The following is a 26,172-nucleotide window of genomic DNA, read 5'->3' as shown; positions in this document are numbered from 1 at the left end:
AATTTGAACAATTTCTACAATATTTCATCTGTTATTATTAATACAACTACAGATCACAGTGGATCCATTAATGGATAAAACATTTAGTAACAGGCAGAGTATTGTTCAAATTGCACATTTCGGGTTGTTCATCTTTGTTTATATTTTATTTATTTGTATTTTATTGTGAAAGAATAGTTTTGTAGATGTAAATATTTTCACAGTGTATTGTTTTTTGTTTTTTTTCACTTAAATTTTTTCCACAATTTTTCACAAAGAAACTTTGTTGTTGTCATTATTTATGGGTTATTGTTTGTTATTTTTACTGCAGATCACATTGGTCTGTATGTGGAACCTGAACCAAAATGATTTTTCACAACCTTGACTGTTCAGGTTCATTTTTGCACTTTCATCCTGCGGGTCAGAATGGAACCTTTGGCGGACCAGATTTGGCCCCCGGGCCGCATGTTTGAAACCTGTGGACTAGTGTAAGTAGATCAGGTTGGATTTTGCTTCATACTAATAAAGTAAATGTTGTGAAACTAGAGGTTATTACCTTTAAATGAGGTGTCAGTCATTCATTTAGTCCCTGTCGTTCTTCAGTTCTAAGCTTTGGAACTTAGTAAATTCTACTATATGCATGTTTCGGCCCCGCCCCGTGTCTGTCCGTCCCATCGATGTCCGATCGATGTTGCAACACGCGACACAGGAGGGCGTTTGGGTGCAATGCCGCTGTTGCACCACAGCAGGGCGTTTTAGCCACGGGTACAATGCCGCTAGTAGGAATAAATTCACAAATTAGACAGAAGGAACAGGTTAAATGTGTCCTGATCAAGTATTTCTGTTGTTATTTTGTTCCGACAGTTGAAGCTGTTTTTACTCTAAATGTGTCCTTTTCTAATCTGAATGTCCTCAGTCAGATTCATGTATCAGAGCCTCAGGTCCAGTTAGTTTGACTCCAACACTGACCAGAACCTACAGGTTAAATCTGTATGTGAACGGGTCAGAACCACCACCACCATCATCATCATCATCAAAGTCCAGTGTCAGATAAAGCATCTGCTCCGTCTCCTCCAAACACATCACTCATTTGATCTAATCGACTTCCTGACGGATCAGTCGTTCATGGAACCCACCTCCTGGAATGGGTTCTTGTTTCTGGGAATGGAGCTGAAAAAAAAAACAACAAAAAAAAAAAAACACAACATGAGACATTCCTGAGCTTCCTGTCATTCAGCAGAGTCTGAGATTAACTGAAAGTTCACCTGCACTTGAACTAAACACACTGATCACAGACGATTATTATTGGTTATAATTGATTATCATTGATTATTATTGATTATTACAAGTTACCATTGGTTATTATGGTTATTATTAGTAACTAATAATAACCAATAATAACCAATGATAACTGTTAGCATTGGTTATTATTGTTATCATTGGTTACTATTGGTTACTATTAGTTATCATTGGTTATTATTCACCATTATTAGTTATCATTCGTTATTGATTATCACTGGTTATCATTGGTTACTATTGGTTATTATTAGTTATCATTGGTTATTATTCACTATTATTAATTATCATTCGTTATTGATTATCACTGGTTATCATTGGTTACTATTGGTTATTTAGTTATCACTGGTTATTATTCACTATTATTAGTTGTCATTGGTTATTGATTATCATTGGTTATCACTGGTTACTATTGGCTATTATTAGTTATCATTGTTATTGATTATTATTGGTTATCACTGGTTACTGTTGGTTATTATTAGTTATCATTGTTATTATTTGTTATTATTAGTTATCATTGGTTATTGATTATCACTGGTAATCATTAGTTATCATTGGTGATTATTGTTATCATTGGTTATTGTTGGTTATCTTTAGTTATTATTGGTTATCACTGATTATTATTGGTTATCATTGGTGATTAATATCATTGGTTATTAGTTATCATTGGTTATCATTGGTGATTATTGTTATCATTGGTTATTATTAGTAATCATTGGTTATTAATGGTTGTCATTGGTTATTATTGGTTATCACTGGTTATTGATCAGGAGGCTCATACCTCTCACTGCCTCGCAGCATCTTTGGGTCGAAGTATCGGTAGTCGTCAGTTTCCTGGAACAAACACAAGGATTTAAAGACTTCATAATTATATAAACATAGGGACTTCATTCACACTGTGACCAGCTAACCTGGATTATCTGAACCAGAACCAGAACCACCCATAGCACAAAGAGGTGGAGGAAAAATTATCTGCAGTAGCATCTGGGAGTGGAACAGAAAAGTCGTAAAAGTCTTGAAAAACAGGAATATGCTGAAGTTGGTTTTATATCTTTCGGTTTTGACCCAACAGCAGCATTTCTGCTTCATTTCGACCCAGACCCGTCCATGAACCAATCAGAGTTAAGTTCATATATCAATGACGACAACAGGATGGAGAAACATCCTTCACTTCAGTCGGACCAACCCCGACACGGATGGAAAAGGACTCCGATTGACCTGGACCCAGATGGACTAGGACCCAAATGGACCAGGAACCCTTTGTACCAGGACCCAAATGGATCTGAACCCAAATGGACAAGGATCCAAATGGACCAGGACCCAAATGGACTAGGACCCAAATGGACCTGGACCCAAATGGACTAGGAACCCTTTGGACCAGGACCCAAATGGACCTGAACCCAACTGGGCTAGGACCCAAATGGACCAGGAACCCTTTGGACCAGGACCCAAATGGACCGAGACCCTGATGGATCAGGACCCAGATGAACCAGGACCCAAATGGACTGAGACCCTGATGGATCAGGGCCCAAATGGACCGAGACCCTGATGGACCAGGACCCAGATGGCCCGCACAGCTCCTGTTTCATTTATTCTGGCAGATCCATGTGTTTACTTGACTGAAGACGGAGCAGGCCAATCACAGCTGTTTATCTGAGGAGGAGGATCTGATGTGATGCTGACAGACGCCTGTATAAACATCCAAGATGGCCGCCACTGATGTTGGCGCAGCTCCTGAATCTGTTATCGCGTCAGAGTTAAATGAACTGGACAGAATATTTTATCTTAAAAACAAACAGCTGCACTTAAGGCCTTCGGCAAACACTCGTTCATGGTGGTTCTTTGATTCTTGGCTCTGATTGGCTGTAGATCTGTTCACTTCATCCAGATGCATTCTGGTCCAGAACATCTGATCATCACCACATTGAGAACAGGATAAAAGTGGATACAACCGGTCATATGTAGTCTGTTAACGTTCTCCAATATTATACATTTATGCCTGTTTGTTCTGATTGAACTCGCATGAAAATTATCCCAAAAATAAGATAATGTTAAGCATCTGCTTCAGGACTCGTCCCATCTGGACTCACTACTATACTACTACTACTACTACCACCACCAATACTACTACTAATACTACTATACTACTACTACTACTACTACTACTACTACCACCACCAATACTACTACTAGTACTACATACTACCACCACCAATACTACTACTACTACTACTATAATACTACTACTACTACCAATACTACTACTACTACTGCTACTACTACTACTACTACTACTACTACCACCAATACTACTACTACTACTACTACTACTACCAATACTACTACTACTACTACTACCAATACTACTACTACTACTACTACTGCCACCTGTATATTCATGATCCCTCCTCTGTTTATTAAATGTCCATTAATTAAAGAAATCAACAAAGTACTAAAATAAAACAGATTTTTCCAATATAAAAACAATAAACAGTCTGTAAGAGGCTCCAGTTGAACCCAGCGATATCCCGTTGGTTTTTTCAGACCGTTGTGGTCATATTACCATCGAGTTGGCCATATTGTGGCTTAAAGCCTCTTCTTAGCGCCACCTACTGGACTGGAGAGGTAGTGCAGTTACTTTTACTGATATGAATACATTTTCCTGAACTTTTAAATGGAAACACAAACCACACAGAATAAGAGGAATTCATTGACCAGGTAAATAAATATCTGGAAATGTTGGTGAAAAAGCGGCTGACGTGCATTTGCGCTTTGGTGAAAAACCACAAATCTAATGTGGCCGTTTCCAGGGTTAAAATATGTGTTTTTTTCTGTATAAAAACTCTTTAATATTCATATTTTCGATCTGATTTGAATGAGTGCTTTTATTTAATCTGTGTCTGGGGTTAAAGGTCAGCACAGTGTCACCATTAACGTCGATAGTTGCAGCTGCAATAACACAACACAGACTCACTGACCAATCAGAATCGAGTACTGGACTATTGACGTGGTGCGTTCAGGTGACCTATTGGGTGGCATGGTGTATTCAGGTGACCTATTGGACAGCATGGTGCGTTCAGGTGACCTATTGGACAATGTGGTACATTCAGATGACCTATTGGATGGCGTGGTGCATTTAGGTGGCCTATTGGACAGCATGGTGCGTTCAGGTGACCTATTGGACAATGTGGTACATTCAGATGACCTATTGGATGGCGTGGTGCATTTAGGTGGCCTATTGGACAGCATGGTGCATTCAGGTGACCTATTGGACAGCGCGGTGCGTTCAGGTGACCTATTGGATGGCATGGTGCATTCAGGTGACCTATTGGACAGCGTGGTGCGTTCAGGTGACCTGGACGAGGCGCTGGTCTTCACTCAGCGCTCCGACATCACAGAGGAGGGTTTACTGGAAGACGAGGCCGGTTTATGGAAATATTTAACTATTCGCACACAGACACACACACAGACACAGACACACACACACACACAGACACACACACACACACACAGTCAGAGGACCATCTGATAGAAGGAGAATGTGCTCTTCTGTGTCTTTCATCCTCGTCCCAGTCCTGTCTGTCTCTGTCTCTGCATCAACAACAGCAGCTTTGTTAGACTGATGTAACTGCAGACGCTGAGAAACCTGCACACACACAGGGTCTGTGTGTGTCTGTGTGTGTCTGTGTGTGTGTGTGTGTCTGTGTGTGTGTCTGTGTGAGTCTGTGTGTCTGTGTGAGTCCATGTGTGACTGTGTGTGTCCGTGTGAGTCTGTGTGTGTCCGTGTGAGTCTGTGTGTGACTGTGTGAGTGTGTGTGTCTGTGTGTGACTGTGTGTGTCTGTGTGTGTCTGTGTGTGTGTGTGTGTGTGTGTGTGTGTGAATGTGTGTGTCTGTGTGTGTCTCATCTCTTCCTCTTGTCTTATTAATACATCTGTCTCTGTTTGTGTAAACATGTGTGATGACCCTTTGTCCGTCCAATCAGCTGTGCCTTTGCTGATGCCTGACTCCGCCCCTTTAACTACCCACAGATCAGGTGTGTGTTTGGGTTCCAGATGGATTCGGTGCCTTCTGCAGGTTCATTGTTTCATTATGTGGAGATAACAGCCTTCACACACTTACAGGATGTGACTTCATCTCCATCAGGTTGTCCAGGATCCGAGTGACAGGAAGGTTCTGGAAGAGAAGGAGACCATTTAACTCCACATCTGAGGAAAATACCACAAACACCCCCTAGACCAGGGGTTTAGTTCAGGGTCCACATGCAGACCAATATGATCTCCAGGGGGTCAGACCATAAAATAACAGAACAACCTATAAATGATAAAAACTCCAAAGTTTTGGTTGTTTTTTTACTGTGAAAAAAGTGAAATCACATGATGAAAATGCGCATAACCTGAATGACCATGTACGACATGGAATTTCTTAAGAAAAAATTGCACAATTTCAACAATATTAACAGTAATAATACTAATACATCACACTTATATAGTGCTTTTTTGGACACTCAAAGATGCTTATTAAATTAATTATTATTAACAAAACTTACAGATCACAGTGAATCTACAAATACACAAAACATTCAGTAACGGGCAGAATATTGGTCAAACTATGCTTATTTTCCTTTAGACATCTCAGGTTGTTCATATTTGTTCAGTTTATTTACACTTCTAATTTGTAAACAGAAATATTTTCATCGTGTAATTTTACTTTTTCACATTAATCTAAGAAGAAAGTTTTTAGTTGTCTTTATTTGTGGGTTATTATGTATTATTTAATTTTAGATCATATTGGTCTGAATGTGGAAGCTGAACTAAAATGAGTTTGACATCACTGATCGTTAATATCTTCATTGTAATTTTTGCTCTGATTGGGAGGATTGGACTCTTTGGCAGCCGGTTCTGGCCCACGGGCTGTATGTTTGACACCCCTGGTCTAGAGTTCTGTATTTAGAGTCAAATTAATGCTTAAAAGGATGATAGGAAAATGTTGTGACTAGTAAATCTTCAACAATGTATTAGCCAACAATAGTTTCACAGATAATTCTATTGAAGTCATTGGTTTTCAGATTTAAATATGAGGTGTTTTCTGCTTCTTTATTTGTGTGTTTTGGATTGTGCCGTTCTTCTCTGGTTTGTTTTAATCGGTGTTTTATCTGGACGTGGTGTTGCTGCTTCTCTTAAAGGCTGGAGATGATGAGTGTGGAGGAGCTCTGTAAATATCCTCCCTGGCTCAGAGTCTGGTGTTCTGGCAGCGCTGCAATGCATCATGGTCCGAGTTCAGTATGAAGAAACAGACACCGCCTCCCACTGTGAGACTGTAATGATTATAAACGATCGCAGGAGCTGCAGGTCCACTTTCACCCTCTAATACTTCATCATCATCGTCTTCATTAGTGATTAGTGACAGCATCAGGTCCGCCGACCTCCGAAGAGATACAGAACAGATGGACGTATGCACGCACCCAACGGTTACCGACGACCCACCACCACGTTGGAGGAGTGACAGCACAAAGAAACATCATGAACAAAGAGAAGGTCTACAACTAAAAGAACAACAAAGAAAAGTCCCATGAATCACTGAGTAAAGACACGAGATGAGGATTAAAGTCTGTCCATCTTCATCAGGAGTTTGTCCTTTAGAAATGGAAACTGAAGCTGAGTTCAACCAGGACTGATCCAGGGTCAGATTCACCCTGGGTCAGTTTAACTGAAGCACAGTTCAGCCAGGACTGACAAAAGCATCAGGATGTTGTATCTGTATCATCATGGATGATGGACGACGACGACGATGATGATGATTAAATATGATATGATGAAGGTAATATATGATGATGATGAAAATTATATGGGTGATGATATGATATGATGATGAAGATGATATATGATGATGAAGATGATGAAGATAATGAAATTCATATGGATGATGAAGATGATGATATGGATGATGATATGATTCTATTTGGTGTTTTTTTCAGTGACGGTGGTGAACACACTCTGTTTGGACCTTACAGAACTGAAACATATGAATCACTACAGTAATTAACCAATGGACAGATCTTAAGCATTTTGTCTTTTTTAATCTAAAAATAGTCTTTTACCTACAGTTGGCTGTTGCACTTGTCTTTGTCTTTTGTCTCTGTGGCTTTTTCAATGACATTTATCCTCCTCAGACCCAGCTGTGGGTTTTCTGTCCACATTTGCGGACAAGAGTTTCACAACTTTATACAAAAAAAAAGAAAATTGTCCACCACAAAGGACATTCCATAAACATTTTAAAAACTGCATCTGAAAAAACTGTTGCATCATGATGTTTCCAATATAGGCACTTATTTAATAAAAAACAAAAAAAGCTGGTACTTTGCTGACATTTCCTGGGTCTCAGGAGGTTATAGTGCATCATTTTACAGCTGTATCTATCTTTTCCTCTGGTTGTTCTACTAGTGTAGGTGTTGTTGTGTCCATGTTCTTTGCCTAAGTTTCCCTCTTGAGGGACAATAAAGGTCCAAGTTGAGTTAAATCCAGGTCGATCCACAAACAGAGGCCGGGTGATGATTACATCAACCAGGTCTCAGGTAAACAGGTGAGGATACACTGATGACAGACTGGTTCTTCTAAAACTGGACAGAGTCGTCTCCATCTCCAGCTCCAGCCTTTAGCTCTGCACCACAGGGCTGATCTATCTACTAGCCCCCCCCCCCATGTTTTTGACAGATCGTACCCTTCACACACACAAATACACAAAGTGGCCTAAACAGTTTGTTCTCTGTCCTAAAATAAATAATTTGGTTTATTTTGTTGTCAGTGTTACTCTTCACTTTGTTAAATTAGAATACCAGTTTGTCCTCTTGTTAATGTTGCACTTCATGTAGAATTTTATTGTTATTTTAATACAGAATGTGAACTGACAGAACTAGGATTAGATTTTTGTTGTTTGTTCAAAACTAACTTTCAGGGAAAAGTGCAATACTAATGTTTCAAATACATTTAGTAATATTAATAATTTATTTTTTTCTATTTGATTTATTGCAGCAGAATTATATTATTCCTGTTTTTCTATATTCTATTGTCTCCAAAAATTGGGGGAAAAATGATCAAAAATTCATAAATGCATTAAAGACATTTTGAGGGGTTTGCTTTCTTCCCGTACCAAACCGAAAAAAAACCGAACCATGGCTTTGAAAATCAAAAACGTACCGAAATGAAAATTTTGTGTAGCGTTACAGGTCTAGTATCTACTGTCTGGTATCAGTCCATCCATCCTTTTCCTTTTTGTTGAATGTCTGTGTTGAATGCAATCTGGTTTTCAGGATAAGGGCAGATAAAAAAGGGTTAAACTCACATGTTGTTTGAGCACCAGGTTCTTCACTCCCTCCATCACAAACTGGGAGCCGGTGTTCATCACTCTGGAAAACAAACTGCAGGAAGAGGAGGAAAACAAAAAGCTTAGTCAACAGGAGGAAGCCAGGGTTAGGCTGGTAATCCAGTCCAGGCGCTCCGGCTCTACTACCTTAAATAAACTCACATAGTTTGGAGGCTTCCTCAGGTGCTTTTTTTAACTGTTTCTTACAGTAAAACTAATGCGCAGAGTGTTTTATTTGAGCCTCTGGCTGTATTTCTTGGTTGTTTTATGAGGCTCAGTGTCATATTGTCACAAACCAAATGAATCCCAGAAGAAAAGTTTCCAATAAACACAACTCTGACCTTGTTTTTCACTCAGCTACATCAGATGTTTCTTTTTGTGCTATAATCTCGTGATTTTAAATTTATTCTCTTATTTTAGCACCTGAGATTTATCTGTTATGCAAAGACAACGTTAAATCAAAACATGTCACAAACTATTTGGATCCATTGTCTAATTGCTGCTGGTGTTGCCATACCCCATGGGTTTGACGCCGCTGTTGCCGTAGTTGGCCGGGGTGGCGGCCATCTTGGTGAAGGCTCTGGAAAAGATGAAGCACAGTGAGTCATGATGAATTCATCTCTGCTCTGTCAGCCTCCATGTCCAACCAAATACTCAGACTTTCCCTAAATCACAAAAGAGATGAGTACAAATATGATCCACCCCCAAAAAAAAAAAAAAAAAAAAAAAAAAAAAAAAATCACACAAAGATACACAACTAAAGATAAATAATAGTCATAGAAGAACAAAATACCTTCTATAATACGCCCCTGTGATGAAATTATCACTGTTCAATGCTGAAGTTGTATTTTTCCTGAGACCTTAAATGCATCACAGACTTACTTCCACTGTTTGATGTAGTTGAGAGGTGAAAGGTCACAGCCGGCGTCCAGTAGAGCCTTTTTATACTGATCCAGGTCCGACTGAAACACACACAAGAAAAAAATGATTTAACAGCAAGTATTTGTCTGATACCAAATAAAAACACAGCACGAGGGATTGGATGGATCCGATGGAAGGCTCAGTGTTGGTGTTGGCGTATTTATCCACTGATGGTCTGGACCAACGTGGACTCAGCACCAGGGAGAGTTCAGTTTATTTACTGTTCATTAACATGGACATGTATATATATTTTTGTGAATCCTGATGAAAATGCTGTTTCGTCCATCCTTCCTGTGTCCTGATGCCTCTGATCCAGTCTTTCAGATCCACATCGAGGTGAGACCAACTTGAAACTGGATCGGATCACCTGGTTAAACATCCGTCTCACATGGAAACCGTTCCTATCAGACCTGATTCCTTTAGATATTATGAAGAAAAGGAACTGAAGTCTGGATGGAACTCAGAGGTGCTTTTGTTTCAAGCCTTCAGGGAAACAAAACTAAGCTGAAACTTCCTTCATTACAATGATTTGGTGAAACTTTAATGAACACAATCTATTAGGGCTGCAACCAATAATTAAGGGTTTGCTTTTCTAATTACCTGCCGACTACTGTGATTGGTTTTTCTTTGTCATTTATTTCAAAGAAGTTGAAATGTTCTGTCTGTATCTTGTTAAACTGAACACCAATCGATACATATGAGGAGGAACTGATCACTATATTCACCATTTTACAGACGTAACTAACAGATTCATCGAGAAAGGATTCTGTTGAAAAACAACTCTGAACAGTTCTTCTCACAGTCGACATGAGTAGAACGGACAAACAGAGAACGACTGTTTGACCAAATGTATAACCTGACGACTTCGCCAACGCCAATCTGTGGACGCCCAGAGGCCAGAGCTTCGATACTTGGTAGACTCTAAACACACATCTATTCGCTGTCTGCAGGAGACGCGAACATTCAAGGAAGTATTTGATTGGCTGTAACAGTATCACCCATCCTCATCCAGGATGAGTCATCGCAGTCACAATCATCTGTTATGGTTTTCTAGGAAATGACAAACTCCACAACACAAGATGTAAAATAACCCAGGAGCTTCATGGGGGCTTTGAGTTTGGAACCAGAGTAATTACTGCGTGGTGTTCTGCCATCTCTAATAATAAACCCTGTGAGAAAATGAAGGACGTCGCAGCTGCAGACGCGGAGCTGGTTTCCATCTATGTCCATCAAACTGTTTTACCAAAGATCGCCATGACAACAGCAGGAAACATGTGGTCCGGTTGGATGGGGCTGGATCTGTGTGTCCTGTTAAAGAGCTGAGGAGCTTCAGCATGGGTTTGTCACCGGTGAGTTACAGATGGTGTTCAGCTCTTAGGCAACACAAGCTCCTCTTAAGATTTGTGTTTTGGCAAAAAAAAAAAAAAAAAAAAAAAAAAGAAAGAAAAAAAAAAAGTCATGTGAACATCAAACTCACACAAACGTTTACTTGTTCTCTCAGATGGAGGAGGACTGGTCTGGGCCAGACTTCTTCATGGACTCAGACCGAACCAGCACTGGGACGCTCACCTCACCAGACGTGGATTGGCCAATGGTGGGAATGGTTTGGACAGATGGTTGGAGCTCAGTGGCCCTCTGAAGCATCCTGGACCGGGTCCATGAGGAGCATCTTCTTGGCTCCTCTGGGTTTCTACTGTTGTCACATCATCATGTTGGAGATTGAACAAAGATGGCCGAGCCAGAGAACAGAGTCCCAGTGAATGGATCGCAGCTGGATGAGGTCTGGCAGAAGGAACCACTGGGACTGGTTTGAGTTTTAGAGGGGCGCCAGTCTTGGTATTCCTGGAATTATGTGTCACATCAACACAAAGGGTCACAGGTTTCACTGATGAACACCTTAACTGTTTGGCTTTTACTGCCAAACCTTCAGAATCTTCACGGACAGATTCTAAGTCTCTCTGGGCACCGACTTCTGCTTCAAACACCTGAAGAAACACTTAACAATCAATCTCCACTGTCCTTCAGTCAGTCCATGAGCATTAAACATGAAGCAGTGCAGGCCAACACCTGAAAGCACAAACCACTGTCACAGCTGAGTCATGGATATTAAATCAATAACGCTGCTCAAGTGTCTAATAAAAGCTCCCGGTGAAGTTATTGACCGCAGCCGACATCAGGGAGACAAAGACAAAACCGCTATTTTTACCCTGAAAATAGGATGATTATGATTACTATGGACTTCTGTCTAAAAAATCTGGAAAGAAATGTGTTCACATTGATTCAAGAGGAAAAAAACTAAAACCACAGAGGTCGACTTCATCAGATTTCAACTAGTGGAAAATATATGTTTGACTGACTGTTGGTGAAATGTCTGATATGATCTGAATACAGCCCGGATGGAATCTGAGAGTTGAATTAGACGTTAACCAGTCATGGATGTTTAAAACTGATCGACTGTATGTCCTATATTTCTCTGAGCTGCAGACGGTGCCAGGCCTTTATTAGTAGAAACAGTTGTATTAGTGTGAAATTATGAGTTGATGTTGTGATGCTAGAATGTATTTTCCTTATAAATGCAACAGGTGCTTAATAAATGGACAAATCCAGTTTAAGCATCAGGAGACTGGATGGAACCGAACTGTCCATGTGACCGATCGGTGTTCGAAGGGTCGACAGACTCCACCTTCACATCTGTGTGAGGCCTTCACTGATCACTGTGATTCCTGGTATCGTCCTCTGCTGATGGACGGCATGATGGTTCTGCCCTCGGCCACAACCTTTGATATGAGTCCACCTGAGGCCGGGGTCGCCTGAGGACAGACCGCCTACTTCCTGTCGTTTCTGGTCATCCACTCCCTGTGCGACCACCGACCATCTCTTGGCGTCTTGTGTCTTTTCTATTTGTCTCTTCTTCTTCTTCTGTCTTCTTTGACCCCCCCCCCCCACACACACAACACCCACACACACCACACACACAGGATTTCAGTTGACCGCAGCAGCCTCACATGGCTCGGCCGCCGTCTGATCTCAGCCAATCAGGAGTAAGCCTCTGGAATAAGTGACCCCAACTTGCCTGTGAAACATTTATGATTAAGGTTCTGTGGGCTGGCCAACCCAGCCTGAAATTTTAAAATAAGACCAGTGGCCCTGATCTTACCATTCTGTTCCATCTGAATCAATCCCCAGTTGATGTGTGAAATTGTCAGGTTCTGTTCTATGTTCCAGTCCTGTGGTCTGCATGCAGATCAGTCTCCCAATAGAAGCGGGTGGTACTTTCACCGAAGGAGAACTCAGCTAATTCAATCAAAGTCCCATACACTGGTACCTTGACTTTGAGTTTAACTCGTTCTGTGACTGAGCTTGTAACTCAATTGGCTCGTATATCAAATCAATTTTTTCCCATTGAAATTAACTGAAATGCCATTAATCAGTCCAGCCCCAAAAGTTGAAATACATGGAGATAATGTCTAGGGTATCCAAACTTTCAAACTATTTCTAACCTATGAGTAACAGACTTTGAACCTATGTGTAACTTATATCAAACTTATCTCCAATGCATACGGGGTCCAAACACAGTAATGTCCCGTCGAGAGTGAACTTTAATGATTACCCTGTCCACATTTTTCTCATATCAGTAGCTCCTTGTTTGGATAATCCCTTATGGTCAACTAAAGCAGAATTTTTTGTTTTTTTTTTTTTTAAATGTGGGTCATTTAGCGACACTAATCGTCAAATTATCTCTAAATGTCCCATCAGAGAGATTTCAAATATTGTGTTTTTTGACCCTACTCTGTTCTGGACAACTTCTTTTCAACTCTTCCAGACAAAGTGAGACCAAAGCGTTCAGCACCTCCCCTCTGGACAGCGACCGGACTTTGTCGTGCAGCGGGGGATAATACCTGTAATACCTAATATCCACCATTATCTACACATTTTGAATAACATTTAAAAACACTAACCAACTAAAATAAAATTCATTTAAATTAAATACTTTTTTATTATTTTCCAAGGTATGAAAGAGCACATGTGTCTCCGGAGCCACCAAGTATGGGTATCTTTTACACACACACACACATATAATATATATATATATTATATATATATATGCACAAAATATATATATGAAATGGGCTGACCCGGCGGAACCCGTCAGTATTCCTCCACCACACTGTGGTGAGCAGAGAAATGGATGATCCACCACCAGAATACCTACTAGATGTCCTCCAGCATTTTTTCTTTTTATTGCCTACCGACAACGATGTGTGGCGGGTCGTCCAATGACCAAAGCGTCAGCAGTTCAAAATCCTGGCTCCGACTGTCACATGTTCAAGTGTCCTTGGGTACGATGCTGAACCCTACATTGCTCCCCGTGGGCCTGGCAGTGCCTTGCATGACCACCCCATTGGTGTATTGTGCGTAAATGGGTGAATCGAGGCTTGGTAAAGTGCTTGGGCACCATGTAAGGTGTGGAAAAAAGTTCTATATAAATGCAGTCCATTAACTAACAGTGGGTATCTGAACTTGTGATGCTTAGCTCGCAACTCATAGCTGAAAACTTGTAAGTTGGTGCACTCTACGGATTGAACGATTACCGGTATAACGATTAACCGCCGGTAAAATTGCAGATGGTTAGTATTACCGTTTAAATTCTTTATTATCATGATAAACCGTGTTTGATAACCGCACCTTTTCCCGGAGAAACGCCTATGTAAAGATATGCTTTATGTCAAATATCTGTGTATAGTTTTATTGTTACAATTTTAATTGTATATGCCTAATATTTGGAACCAGTGTTCACTTTTAAAGTCTTTGAAAAGGGTTCGTAAGCATCTTTGTGTTATTTATGCAATAAATTATATACATTTTTCAAATCGGATTTATATATTTTTTTTGTGTTTTTTATCCTTTTGTGTTTATAGTAGGTTAAAGTGAAAAAATAATAGACAGATGAGATAGATGAAGTTGTGCTGGAAGAAAAAAAAAAAGAGCCCAAACATGGTATAGTAAACATTGTTTATATAGTATATAAAGGCAAATCAGAAGGACTGAAAAACCGACAAAAAGGCCAGACCACTAAGGGTAATTAATATTTGAATGTTTCGCCAACAGAAGGTACATTGTGCCTATTATTTATTGTGTTTTTTTTTGTTGTGTTGTTGTTTTTTTTCGAAATCAACGTGGTTAAATTATTTCAGTGTGTGTATTAGTACTTTTTGCACATTTTGAGCACAATTTCAACAATACTGCGATAATAATGATAACCGTGATAATTTTGGTCACAATAACCGTGATATGAAATTTTCATTTCGTTGTATCCCTTAGTGCACTCTTAAGTCAAGTTATAGATATGACTTCCTATCAGTCCCCAATAGTAACTATATTAATATCTCTAAGCATTTCCATGAAGTTATAAACCATCAAAATATAGACCATTAGAAGTGAAAGCACATTTCTGATGTTTTAAAAATTCCTCAAAAATCAAAAAACAAATTTCTCAAAAACTGTGGACAAACTTTGTAGACACTGTCACAGTGAAGTGAAAAATAAAATCTGAAAAAGAACCAACAACTACTTTCGGAGAACATGATGTTTGAAGAAATTGCTAATGAAGACGACAAAAACCAAGACAAACGCCAATTTATGATCTCCATGTGTATTGATAGGATTAGTGGATCGACAGGTATTAACATTTGCATCAGTCGATGGTTCTGGTCGGATGGTGGATGTTTGGGCTCTTATGGGTTTAATATGTTGCAGAGATGTTTCTGATCGGATCAGAACCTTGTTTCCTGTAAACACCTCGACCTCTGACCCCAGATAAAAACACTGACAGATCCTGTGGTCGTTGTCTGCTGTGTTTTTAATCTCATCGTCCTCTGATCTGACAGTTTTCACCTCCGTGTCCTCGTCGTGTTCTGGAAGTAAACCCCAAACCACAGGACCATCTCAGACCGATCCAGAACCCTCAAGCTCACAGTTTTCTTTCATTTTTCACAAAACTAGAGCCAAACAGGACAACAAATTAAACCACAAACCTCACGTCACTGTCTCACCATGAACCGTGTCTTGCTTTCACATCACAGCTGAAAATAGTCAAGAATAACAATCGGGCTACTGAGATTCAGAACCACATGCCGTGGGTCAACAGGCAGCAGGTCGGCCAGTCCACCAAGTTCAACAAAGTCCACCAAAGTCCACTTAAAGTCCACTAACTAGGTTTAAGGGTCAAAACCACCCAGTACTGGTTTACTCACATTCTCAGAAACTAGAGAATGCTTTTATTTCAGCCAATGAATGCATTATAACTCATCTGATTTTATGTATTTGTACATTTTTGGATCTTTTGTAAATAATATTGGGTTTATGTAACCTTATTTTATTTTTCTGGGGTGAAACAGCAGATGAAAAACAATCATTTGTCTAATTCTGGTGAATTTACAATACAATAAATGTGAATCAATGCACAATGTACCCTGTCAACTAAACCAATAAATTAAAATCAAATCAAATCAGGTGATTAGAGCCAGATATTAATAGTTCTGGGCAACGTGGCCAAAACCTCCTCTCAAAGTAATGATATTTATCAAAATATAATGCTAGTTCTGAAAATTCACAATGAATTTCATGATTTATTGGTTGTTTTTATCAGGTTTCGATGATGATTGTGTAGTTTAGGTTCCTACGGCCAAGAAAAGATTAGGTTTTCGGTCAAAATATGAAGAAATATTTGCAGTTTCTGTTCTGTTATGGGATTGAAGGACAAGTTTAATGTGCATGTGAGTGTTTTCGTTGATTATTTTTAGGGGGGGGGGGGGGGTTTACAGATAGAACTCAGTTTGTATCCAAGTCTGGTGCAAACCACCGTTTTATCCCCGAGATTCACGTGTTTGTTGATGGTCCCTGTTAAAATCAACCAACAACGTTTGTGTAATTTTAGATCATTATCACTATACTTTTGTACAGAAAATAGGGAAAACTCAATCAGATGATAAATACACTGGTCAACAACAAATTTATTGTTTAAGTTTTTTTGAGCTGATTTAGGATCCTTTTGGTGTGCTGAATCCAAAAATCACATTCATTTTGCTCAATCAGGTCAACTTTCTGACTATGCTACATATTGCTTTTTAACATTTTTGCTTACTTTATGGGCATTTTCACCATCATATGATACAATTTCCTTTCATATTTCTTCAATAAATGAGTTCTGAAGATTTACTTTGCCAATTTATGATTAAGGTTTTTTAATATTACAGGTGAATGAAATGGCTTCGACTAGAAGATCTTGCAAAAATAAGCCTGACGTATTCTGCTACATCTGGGGTGAATACACCATTGTACCTAACAGGAATCAAGTCACAAGTTTGATAAAGTGTGCTTACCAATCTTATTTTGGTATTAAACTTGGTGACCAAGATAAAGTTTTGGGCGCCACACATGGTATGCAAGTCATGCACCGAGTATCTGCGTCAGTGGACCAAAGGCAAGAAGAGTTCTCTGAAGCAAAAAAACCTGACCTGATTGAGAAAAACAGATGTCATTTTTGGATTTAGCGGTGCAAAATGGTCCTAATTCAGTTGAAAAAACCTAGACAACTTGCAAAAAACATTTTTTGTAACCCAGTGTAATCAGCATCCTAACAGCTGATTTAGACTTCATGGTTCAGACGCTGCACCTCGGCCTCTCGTGATTAAATGTTGATGCACTGATGCTTCATCGTCCAAATGACGAGAAGACATGATTATTACAAACACTATTATGACTGAACTGAGGACAAACAACAGATCACTCATTACCTGAACCTATTCCTTCCTCCTAATTAGAGTTAATTTTCTCCTATTTACCAAGTTCCAAAGCTTAGAGCTGAAGAACCAAAAGGACTAAATTTACAAATGACACCTCATTTAAAGGTAATAACTTCTAATTCAGAAAATTAAATATAACCTGTACTACATCAGGTTACATTTAGCTGAAACTGTTCCTTTTCCTCCCTTTTTTGTTTTTGAACATGAGTATACTTACTGATGGAATGGACCAGTCATGTGACCTCATGACACCAAACAGAAAGTCTCATTATCTTCCATCTCTATCCAGATGACTCTTTTCACTAATTATGTTTTGTTGTTCACGACCACTGGAAAATAACTTTGAGACTCAGTTGTAGAAAATGTAATCTTTATAACAAGGTATATCACATCTATATTGACTAAAGCTTTATTGTAGAAACTTTTAATGTATTTAATATTAAAATGGTGACTGGATTGTGTGCTTTAATATCACTAAACGTAACCCACAATTAAAAACAAAATTCCTGTTCACTGTGTTGTATTCCAAGTGACTGAGAGGAAAGTGGAGTTCCAGCTCCTGCTCTGGATTCAGTTTTCTGTTTTTCACACAGGTTGGGGTTAAATACATGACTGACAGCAGTTATTACAACTGCGTCCAGTTCATCTTTATATTTAGTCTGTAGATTTGAAAGAAGAAGCTGCAGAATGGTGGAGATTTTATTCATAAACCACCATTTCCCCCCGATTTTGGCACCTGCAACTTTATATAAAAAAAATACAAAACCCTAAAAATGCCAAAGGCAGTTCTTTCATATTGAGTGTCTTCCACAGAACATCACATATAAAATCATTAACGTGTCTTGTTCTAAGGTAAACAACACTAATAAAAACATAATTATGAATATTATATCCCCTCAGTGTAATTAATCACTGTAAAGCTATTTAAATCTTAAACTGTGGCCCTTAAATGGCTCCATCTGTGATGTGATTAATGATGCCCGCTCCAGTGGAACCTGACTGCAACATTAATCCAACACCTGAGAAAATACTCAGACCTTCAGATCCTCTTTGTACATGTCACTGCCGTACAGGTTTTCAGATCAGTCCATAATACTCTGCTACTGTAGTGCTGAATATGTGGTGTTTTGGTCGTTTCGTGTGTGCAGCCCTAACAACAACCCCTTCGTTACAAACTCAGTGGAAACTAATTATAACCATGAGTAAAGCCTGGCTCTGCTAGAAAATGGCTTCTTGTTGCCAGAATCTGAATATTTCCACATCAAACAACTTGTTTCCACCTCACTTTCACTCTGGTGTAACTCCGTAATTGGCAGAAACTCCCTGCCGGCTGCTGTCGTTCAGTAAAACCACCTTTGCACCGACTTTTAACCAGGACCAGAACCAGAACCATCACACGCTGGCTCTGACAGCTCAATTGTTCTCAGAATCATTCACAAACATCAGGACGAGTCGAATTCCCGACAGAACAACGGCAGTTTACACACCAAGAGCGGAGAGGCCAGGGGTTAAGACGCCAGCTGAGGACACGGGAAACCATTAGCACAGGAATGAGACGTTAGACTGAACAGACGAGTGTTTTCACAGAACCTCAAGCATCAGAGATGAAGCCACTTCAAATGCAGATGTGGAGCCTCGGCTCCTTTAAACCGACAATGAAAAGGGTCGATGTCCCTTCTGAATACAGTACAAACGGATCCTGAAGGTTTTCATTATAGTCGCAGTGTAAACACGCCTGTCCAGGTCAAACTGATGAAGATGAGGATGAGGATGATGGGAACTGACCTTTCATTTGTCTCTGAGTCAACACTAGGGCTGTTAGAAAATATCAGTTCTGCAATATGCTATATTACGATATTTCATTTCACAATACTGTATCGATATTAAAAGTACTGTATCGATATTTTTAGGTATTTATTCAAATCCAGATATGGCGGAGGTTCATTTTTGTTTTTTGTTTTTCTTTATTGTTTATATCTTATTTATTATTATTAACACTGTTTTATAAATAATAGTTATTCGAAGCATCTTAAAAGCACTTTTTACTATCTGAGAGGCAGATGGTAGTTCCTTTGTTGGGATCGCACAAAAATACTGTTCTGATGTTAGTTCTGAACTAATAGACTATGAACATTTGAACAGGATCTTAAACTGTACTGTCTGTAAAACAGAATTAAGTTTTAACACAGGAACATTTTGTGATATAGCATCAGATCCTGTTGTGATCCAATAAAAATGTGTTTAGTATTTGTGCAGATTTCTGGTGTAATTCAATTCTTCCAGGAAAAAATATTTTTTTTAATAAAAGAAACAAACAAAAAATTGCCTTTTTAACAGTATCGTGAATATCGTATTGTGATCCTAGTATTGTGATTTGTACCGTATCGCCAGATTCTTGCCGATACACAGCCCTGGTCAATACAGAGTTTTGTTAGAAATATTGAGGTTGAATCATGTCAGAGCTGTTGTAATACAGATGTCGGTGTTCTGTGTATGTGGTCTGATCTGTGGTGGTTCAGGTTTTCACTCTCAGCTTAAGGATGTGACATGTGGTCTTGTCCTGGACTCTGGTCTGGACTCAGACCCTCCTGACCTGTCCCCACATCATGGATGACGTCACATGACCTCATTACTGTGACAACACCTCAGTAATGGCGGCTTCGACCACAGGTTCCTGTTTGTTTCCTGTTGCTCTTCACCTCTACCTCCGTTCGGACCAGTGTGGACCAACAGCTGATCTGTGGTCGGGTCAAACTGAACCGGGGTTTTGGTTCATTTGCACTAAACATTCTTACCTGATAGCTCATGGTATACATAAAGGCTGTTGTGAAAAATGAAAGATGAAAAAGCTAATTGAAGACTGAAAGAAGTTAAAAAGGAGATAAATTAACACAAATATGACCACGTTGATGATGACAACAAGACGCATTAGTGTAAAGAAAAACAAAACCAATCAAATGTGAAATACGTACACACACTTAAAAGAGTGGGTGGAGTTGGAGAAGACTGAGGGACGAAACTGGAACTGAAAACTCCGTCCACATCCTCTATCAATCCTAATAAACTCCGCCCACATCCTCTAACAGTGCCATACTAAGCCATTCCCTCATCCACTAACACGGTCATAAGATCAATCGTGATTATTTAATTAATTTTCTCATTGATTTCATTGTTTTTCTTCACTTAATGTCTATTTTGTTCTGTTTCTTGCTCAATTTCTCGTTTTTGTATTAATCTTTGGTTAATTTTCTTACTTTACCATTGTTCATTTTTGTTTGTATGGTCAGCAAGTTGTTTACTTTTTAATCTTAATTCTTTAATTGATTTGCTTGATTATTTTATCATTTCTTATTCATTTTTTGCAAATTTTCTTTTAACAGTCTGAGCCCAGTGTACGTCAGGGATAATTGAATAAATAACAGACCAATGATCCAAACTCTGCAGTGCTAAGCTAACAGCGCTAAGCTAACACTAAGCATATCCAACAGTACAAAGATTATTCTACCGATAAAACTCACTCATACGACGATGACGCAAACAAGAGCAAATATAAGGATGATATTATGAAGAGACGATGATGAATGTTGCACCTTTGCTGTTTTCCGATTAGAATTTTGGTTTTATTGATACACTGAAATGATTCCGCCTGGAAACGAAACGTCCAGGGTTTAACAGGCTAATTATTGGATACCTTTGTCTCTGTATCGGCTTCATTTCACATGGTCTGACTTCATCTAAACTCCAATAATATAAACCAGGGGTGTCAAACTCATTTTAGGTCAGGGGCCACATTCAGCCCAATATGATCTCAAGAGGGCTGCACCAGTAAAATAATAACAGTGAAAAAACCAAAATTAAACCTATGATAATGTTAACATCTACAAAAATCGGAATACATGAACTGGAAATGTCTTTAGAAAAACAACTGCAATTTTAACACTATTATGCCTTAGATTATCAGTTTATCATTTTCTCATGTGCATTATAACTTACATTACAAATACACAAAACATTTAATAACAGGCAGAATATTGGTGTAATTGCATTTACTTATCTTAAGACATTTCAGGTTCTTCACATTTTTTGTAAAATAACAGCTTTTTAATACAAAACATTTTCATGTAATTTTACTTTTTCACACTAAAACAAAGAGAAAACTTGCTATTTTCATTATTTATAGGTTTAATATGATAGTATTTTTATTGGTTCTGACCCACTTGAAATCTAATTGGTCTGTATGTGGAATCTGAATTAAAATGATTTTGACATCCGCGATTGTTAATATCTTCAGTGTAATTTTTGTATTTCACAAATCCATCCTACAGGCCACATTGGATCCCTTCGGCAGGCCGGATTTTTGACACCTGTGATATAAACCCTGTCATTGTTATGGTGTGATCGGCAGTGTCCTCACCTCTGATGGCGGCTGCTGGCCGGTGATGTAGAAGATGAGGAACAGTCTCATCTTGTCTTCGGGCGTCCCAGCTGTGAAACAAACCTAGCGTCAGTCTGCGAGTGCACCTTGTGATTGTGAACAGTGGACATATTGACCATGACGCTCACCGTCCGGGTCGCTGATGATGTCCAACAGAGACTTGTCCAAAGTCGATTTACTCATCAGCTTCTCCTCGTACTCAAAGTAGACGTCCAGTTTACGACTCTGAGGAGACAAATGCCACAGTTGGTGAGGACCTTTAACACTGAGCCCATTTCCATCCACACTGATACTCTGATCGGTATCTGATTTGTGGAGTGTTAGCAGATTTTCGTGAACAGAAATCTGGGTTTCATCACAATGTACGCTGATGACACTGAACCCCATGTATACCTGTTAATCTTTTTTATTTAGTTCTGTTACATCTGAACATGTGCAAAAACTATTAAATCATAGAAAACAGAAGTGACGTAGAAGTTCAGGAAGTCGGATTCTCATTTCTGTCCTCTTTTTTAGGACTTTCATTGTCTTTTTTCTTGTTTTGTGTTGTTTTCTCATCTTGTTTTGTCTCGTTTTCATTTCATTTTTTTGTCAAATTTTTGTCGTTTTAGATCTCATTTTCATTTCATTTGTCTTTTTTGTGTTGTTGTAAATAACAAGAAGATACATCTGAGATACCCCTGTGTTTTAATCTTGTTTTTGTCCTTGTTTTTCTTGTGTTATTTCCATTTTTGTTATGTTTTTATATGGTTTTTTTTGCTTGTTTCAACTACTTTTTGTCTCATTTTTTTCTGAAAGAAATCCAATAATGGACTGAAAATCTAAACCAGGGTTTACACATTATTGTATTTCTGAAGTGCATGTGAATGCATCCATCTTTATTACAATTCTCCGATTATAACAGTTATTGGATTTATAAGGTCATATTAAACAGACTAGATAGATCAGTTTCCCTTCAGCTCTGTGGTTCAGATTTATTATTTCATTACTTCAGATGTAGTTGAACCACATGTGCAATATTAGATCAGAGGAACATTAGCAGGACAAGACGAATTCATTAGTCTGGATTCGTTAACGCCGACTGTTTGGTTTGACATTTTCTTACAGTGTTAACGATCCTGCTTTACACCAACATTGCATTTAAAAGAGACTTGAGTTAAGTCTCTTCATAAAAGCTCCTTTAACTGTAAATTCCAGTGAGTTTTCAGGCCCTGAGAGTCGGATTGAAGGCGTCTTAAAGCCTGGATTAAAGGAGAACTCAGATCTGCATTCCACAGACGTCTGGACAGAATCCAGTGAATTTCAATGGAGGATGTGACGCTGCCTCATGGAGAGCGTTTGGCTGCAGGAGTCGGAGCAGATACTTTATCACACCTGTTCCCTGTGTCATCCTTCAGCCTCTTCCAGCTGCAGGAGGAACCAGGCTCCCACCAGGATAATCACTACCACATGGACCAGAGGCGGCGGATGCACAGACACACTCATTTATAGACTGATTCTCAAAATAACTCCTCCGTTTGCTCTTAAATCGACGACTCTTAGAAGATGGAAAAGTGACAAATTAAACCTGCATTGTTGATCGAATAAGAGGCAAATAATCCGCTCTTCCACCAACATTTACTTTCCAGGTATTTACTTACTGGTGATGAATTCTGTTAATCTGTGTGGTTTATGTTTCTACCTCAAAGTTCTGCTAAATGTATCAGTTTAAGAACCTGCACTACACCTCCAGTCCAGTAGGTAGCACTAACAAGTACAATGACGCCATAAACTAAAACTGACACCAAAAGAAGGACGGACGACGCTACAGCTGTCCTGACATTCCTCTAATTTTACAACAATAAAACCATGTGGTCTGAATGAAAGACGCCGACGCCACTGGATTGAACTTGGAGGATGAATGGAAGAACAAGGTGTTCCACCAATCAGCATTCTTCAACACACAGCCCCGCCCCCAAGAATTCCAGGAATCTGAAAAGTCCCGCCCCCCCACTAAGAACTTTAATTTGGGGAAGTCTGGGGTTGAGGGACTGCTTTTTTACAGGTAATTTCATTGGAAAACGCACCAATGTTTTCCAGAATCCACAGTAAATGATAGAAGTTCCTGGAAAAGGGATCGAATCAAAAATAATACTGGAATATTTAAAATAAAATAAACAATCAGAAATCTGTTTTCACAAGCTTTACCGTCCCTTTACAGTGAGTATTACCAACTAAACTACCACGGTATAACATAAAGTGTGTGTTTCAGGAACGTGGGAGGATTTTGGACTTTTTTTTTTTTTTTTTTTTTTACAGATTTTGGTTTTTTCTGACTTTTTTTAGTGACTTTCATTTTAGAACTTTTATTGTTTCAGACTTTTCATTTTTCAGAATTCAAATTTTTCAGATTTTGGTTTTTTTCTGGACTTTTGGTTTTTCTGGACTTTTGGTTTTTCTTGACTCTTATTTATTCTGACTTTGGTTTTTCAGAATTTCAAATTTTTCAGACTTTTGGTTTTACAGACTTTAATTTTTCAGACTTTTGTTTTTTCAGACGTTCGTTTTTTTTCGTACGTCACCTTGATGTGGTCGAGGACGGCCGTGGCCACGTTGGTGTGCAGGTCGATCAGTCGTTTCTTCTCCAACAGCTCGGGCAGAGAACTGGACAAACCAACAGGAAACGGTTAAATCACACACAGAATAAAAACTCAGCCTGGTTCTTCAGAGTTCCACAGTTCTAACACCTACGTACCCTCCATTACCCAGAATCCCCTTCCATTACACCATGTGTCCTGGTCACACATCAAACACGCTCATATGTGTGGTTTAGATGCAGATTTTATCCATTAATCTAATCATCTGTTCTCTGGCTCCTCAGAAGGTCTTTCCTTAGAAGTTTCTGAGAATCCGACCAACAGATACTTATTGATAGATTTGTTTTTATTGATTCAGGATGGTTCGGGCAGTCGACGACCTTCCATGAAGCTCCTTACAAATATTTTGTTTTTCTGCTGCACTTTTTTTTTTTTTTTTTTTTTTTAATTATTTGCTGATTTTTTCCCCAGAGGAAAAATAAAGACAACTGAAGGTCTGTATATGTTTTAGATTTCCCTTTTTAGAAACAGCTATTACAAAATAAAACCCAGTGGTTATTTGATACTTACGGATTAAAACTGAAACACCAGGTCTTAGTTTTTATTGGGGTCAAAAGGGAATCGGTTCAATTTGTCTCAATGGAGTGATTTTTCTTTTTCCATTTCCTAAAGGTGCCATCTGCTCTGATCGCTCTGGTTTTCACCACTTATTGATGAGGTTTATCCAGAGTTTTCTGCGTCTTACGCACAGGCGGTCTGAATAACACAGCTGGGTGAGGACGGGGTTCTGATGTGTTCTGATGTTCTCAAGGAGGTTCTGTTTCTTTTACCTGACGGCGGAGGTGAGTTTGGCGGTGTTATCTGATAACATGCTGATGGCGCCTTCGTCTTCTCCTTCCAAACCCTCGACACAACAACAACACACTGCATTTAATACCATCAAACCCACTGTGACACACAGGCGTGGGCAGGTGGAACCATGGGAACTCGTACACATGCAGGTTCTCACCATGATGCTCTTCAGACGTTTGACTTCATCTTCTTGTGCTCTGTACGTGCCAACTCCTCCTGAACTGACTCGGCCACTTCTGGAAAAGGACTGAACGAAAACAACCAGCAGAAAATTAGAATCAGCCATCGTTCACATCCACGCTCAGGTTGTATGAGCGACACAATGATCCTTAACCCTCCGCTATCAGAGCGACTCACACTAATCACCAACAGCACATAATCTGCACAGTGTCCTGCTAATGTCAAAATGTTTTTCATACAGCTTTAACTTTTTTTTTTTTTTTTTTTTTTTTTTACTTTTTTTTGTATTTCATCAACTTAAGCAATAAACAAAAATACTAAATGCTAAATAATCATCATAATTTTAACCTTTAAACTCAATGTTTGTAATGTAAACAACCCATAGTTTTTGATACAAAAAAAAAAGCACAATTTTTTTTTTTTTAAATACAACATAAAATTTTATTATTTTTTTTTTTTCATCCTTGCATATGGCAATGATTAACACCAACATTGGTTAATATGCATTACTGTTTTTGGTTCAAGGTCAAATGTTAAATGCTGAAATGTGTCAGTGTGCTTTTTGTACTCACTTGGTAGAGGGGTGTTGGTGTAGGAATTTAACATTGCTTACAATGTGCTGATTTTAGTGGGTCAAAATTTTTAAAAATCGCACAAAAGTGAACAACTGTTGAATTCTGACTCAAAACAAAATTATTTTTTATAACATGAAGTGCAAAGTGTGCATAATATGCTCACCCAGATAGTGGAAGGTTAATGGTCTAAATT

General features: G+C 38.9%; 1 protein-coding gene across 1 annotated transcript in view; it reads right to left on the bottom strand.

Annotated features, from left to right (window-relative positions):
- The window catches only part of LOC115414145 (sec1 family domain-containing protein 1-like), a 92,809-nt gene that overhangs the window by 50,939 nt on the left and 15,698 nt on the right, over positions 1 to 26,172 (bottom strand). The window contains 12 exon segments of the mRNA XM_030127362.1: positions 1,116 to 1,149; positions 2,057 to 2,109; positions 5,396 to 5,449; positions 8,615 to 8,690; positions 9,153 to 9,215; positions 9,518 to 9,597; positions 21,776 to 21,846; positions 21,925 to 22,021; positions 24,358 to 24,439; positions 25,203 to 25,276; positions 25,382 to 25,431; positions 25,434 to 25,471. Of these exon segments, the coding sequence (XP_029983222.1) occupies positions 1,116 to 1,149; positions 2,057 to 2,109; positions 5,396 to 5,449; positions 8,615 to 8,690; positions 9,153 to 9,215; positions 9,518 to 9,597; positions 21,776 to 21,846; positions 21,925 to 22,021; positions 24,358 to 24,439; positions 25,203 to 25,276; positions 25,382 to 25,431; positions 25,434 to 25,471 (772 nt within the window).

The sequence above is a fragment of the Sphaeramia orbicularis genome, chromosome 22 (genome assembly GCF_902148855.1).
Source record: "Sphaeramia orbicularis chromosome 22, fSphaOr1.1, whole genome shotgun sequence".
Classification (NCBI taxonomy): Eukaryota; Metazoa; Chordata; class Actinopteri; order Kurtiformes; family Apogonidae; genus Sphaeramia; species Sphaeramia orbicularis.
The sequence above is the reverse complement of the archived record's forward strand: the minus strand, read 5'-3'. Positions and strand labels throughout refer to the sequence as shown.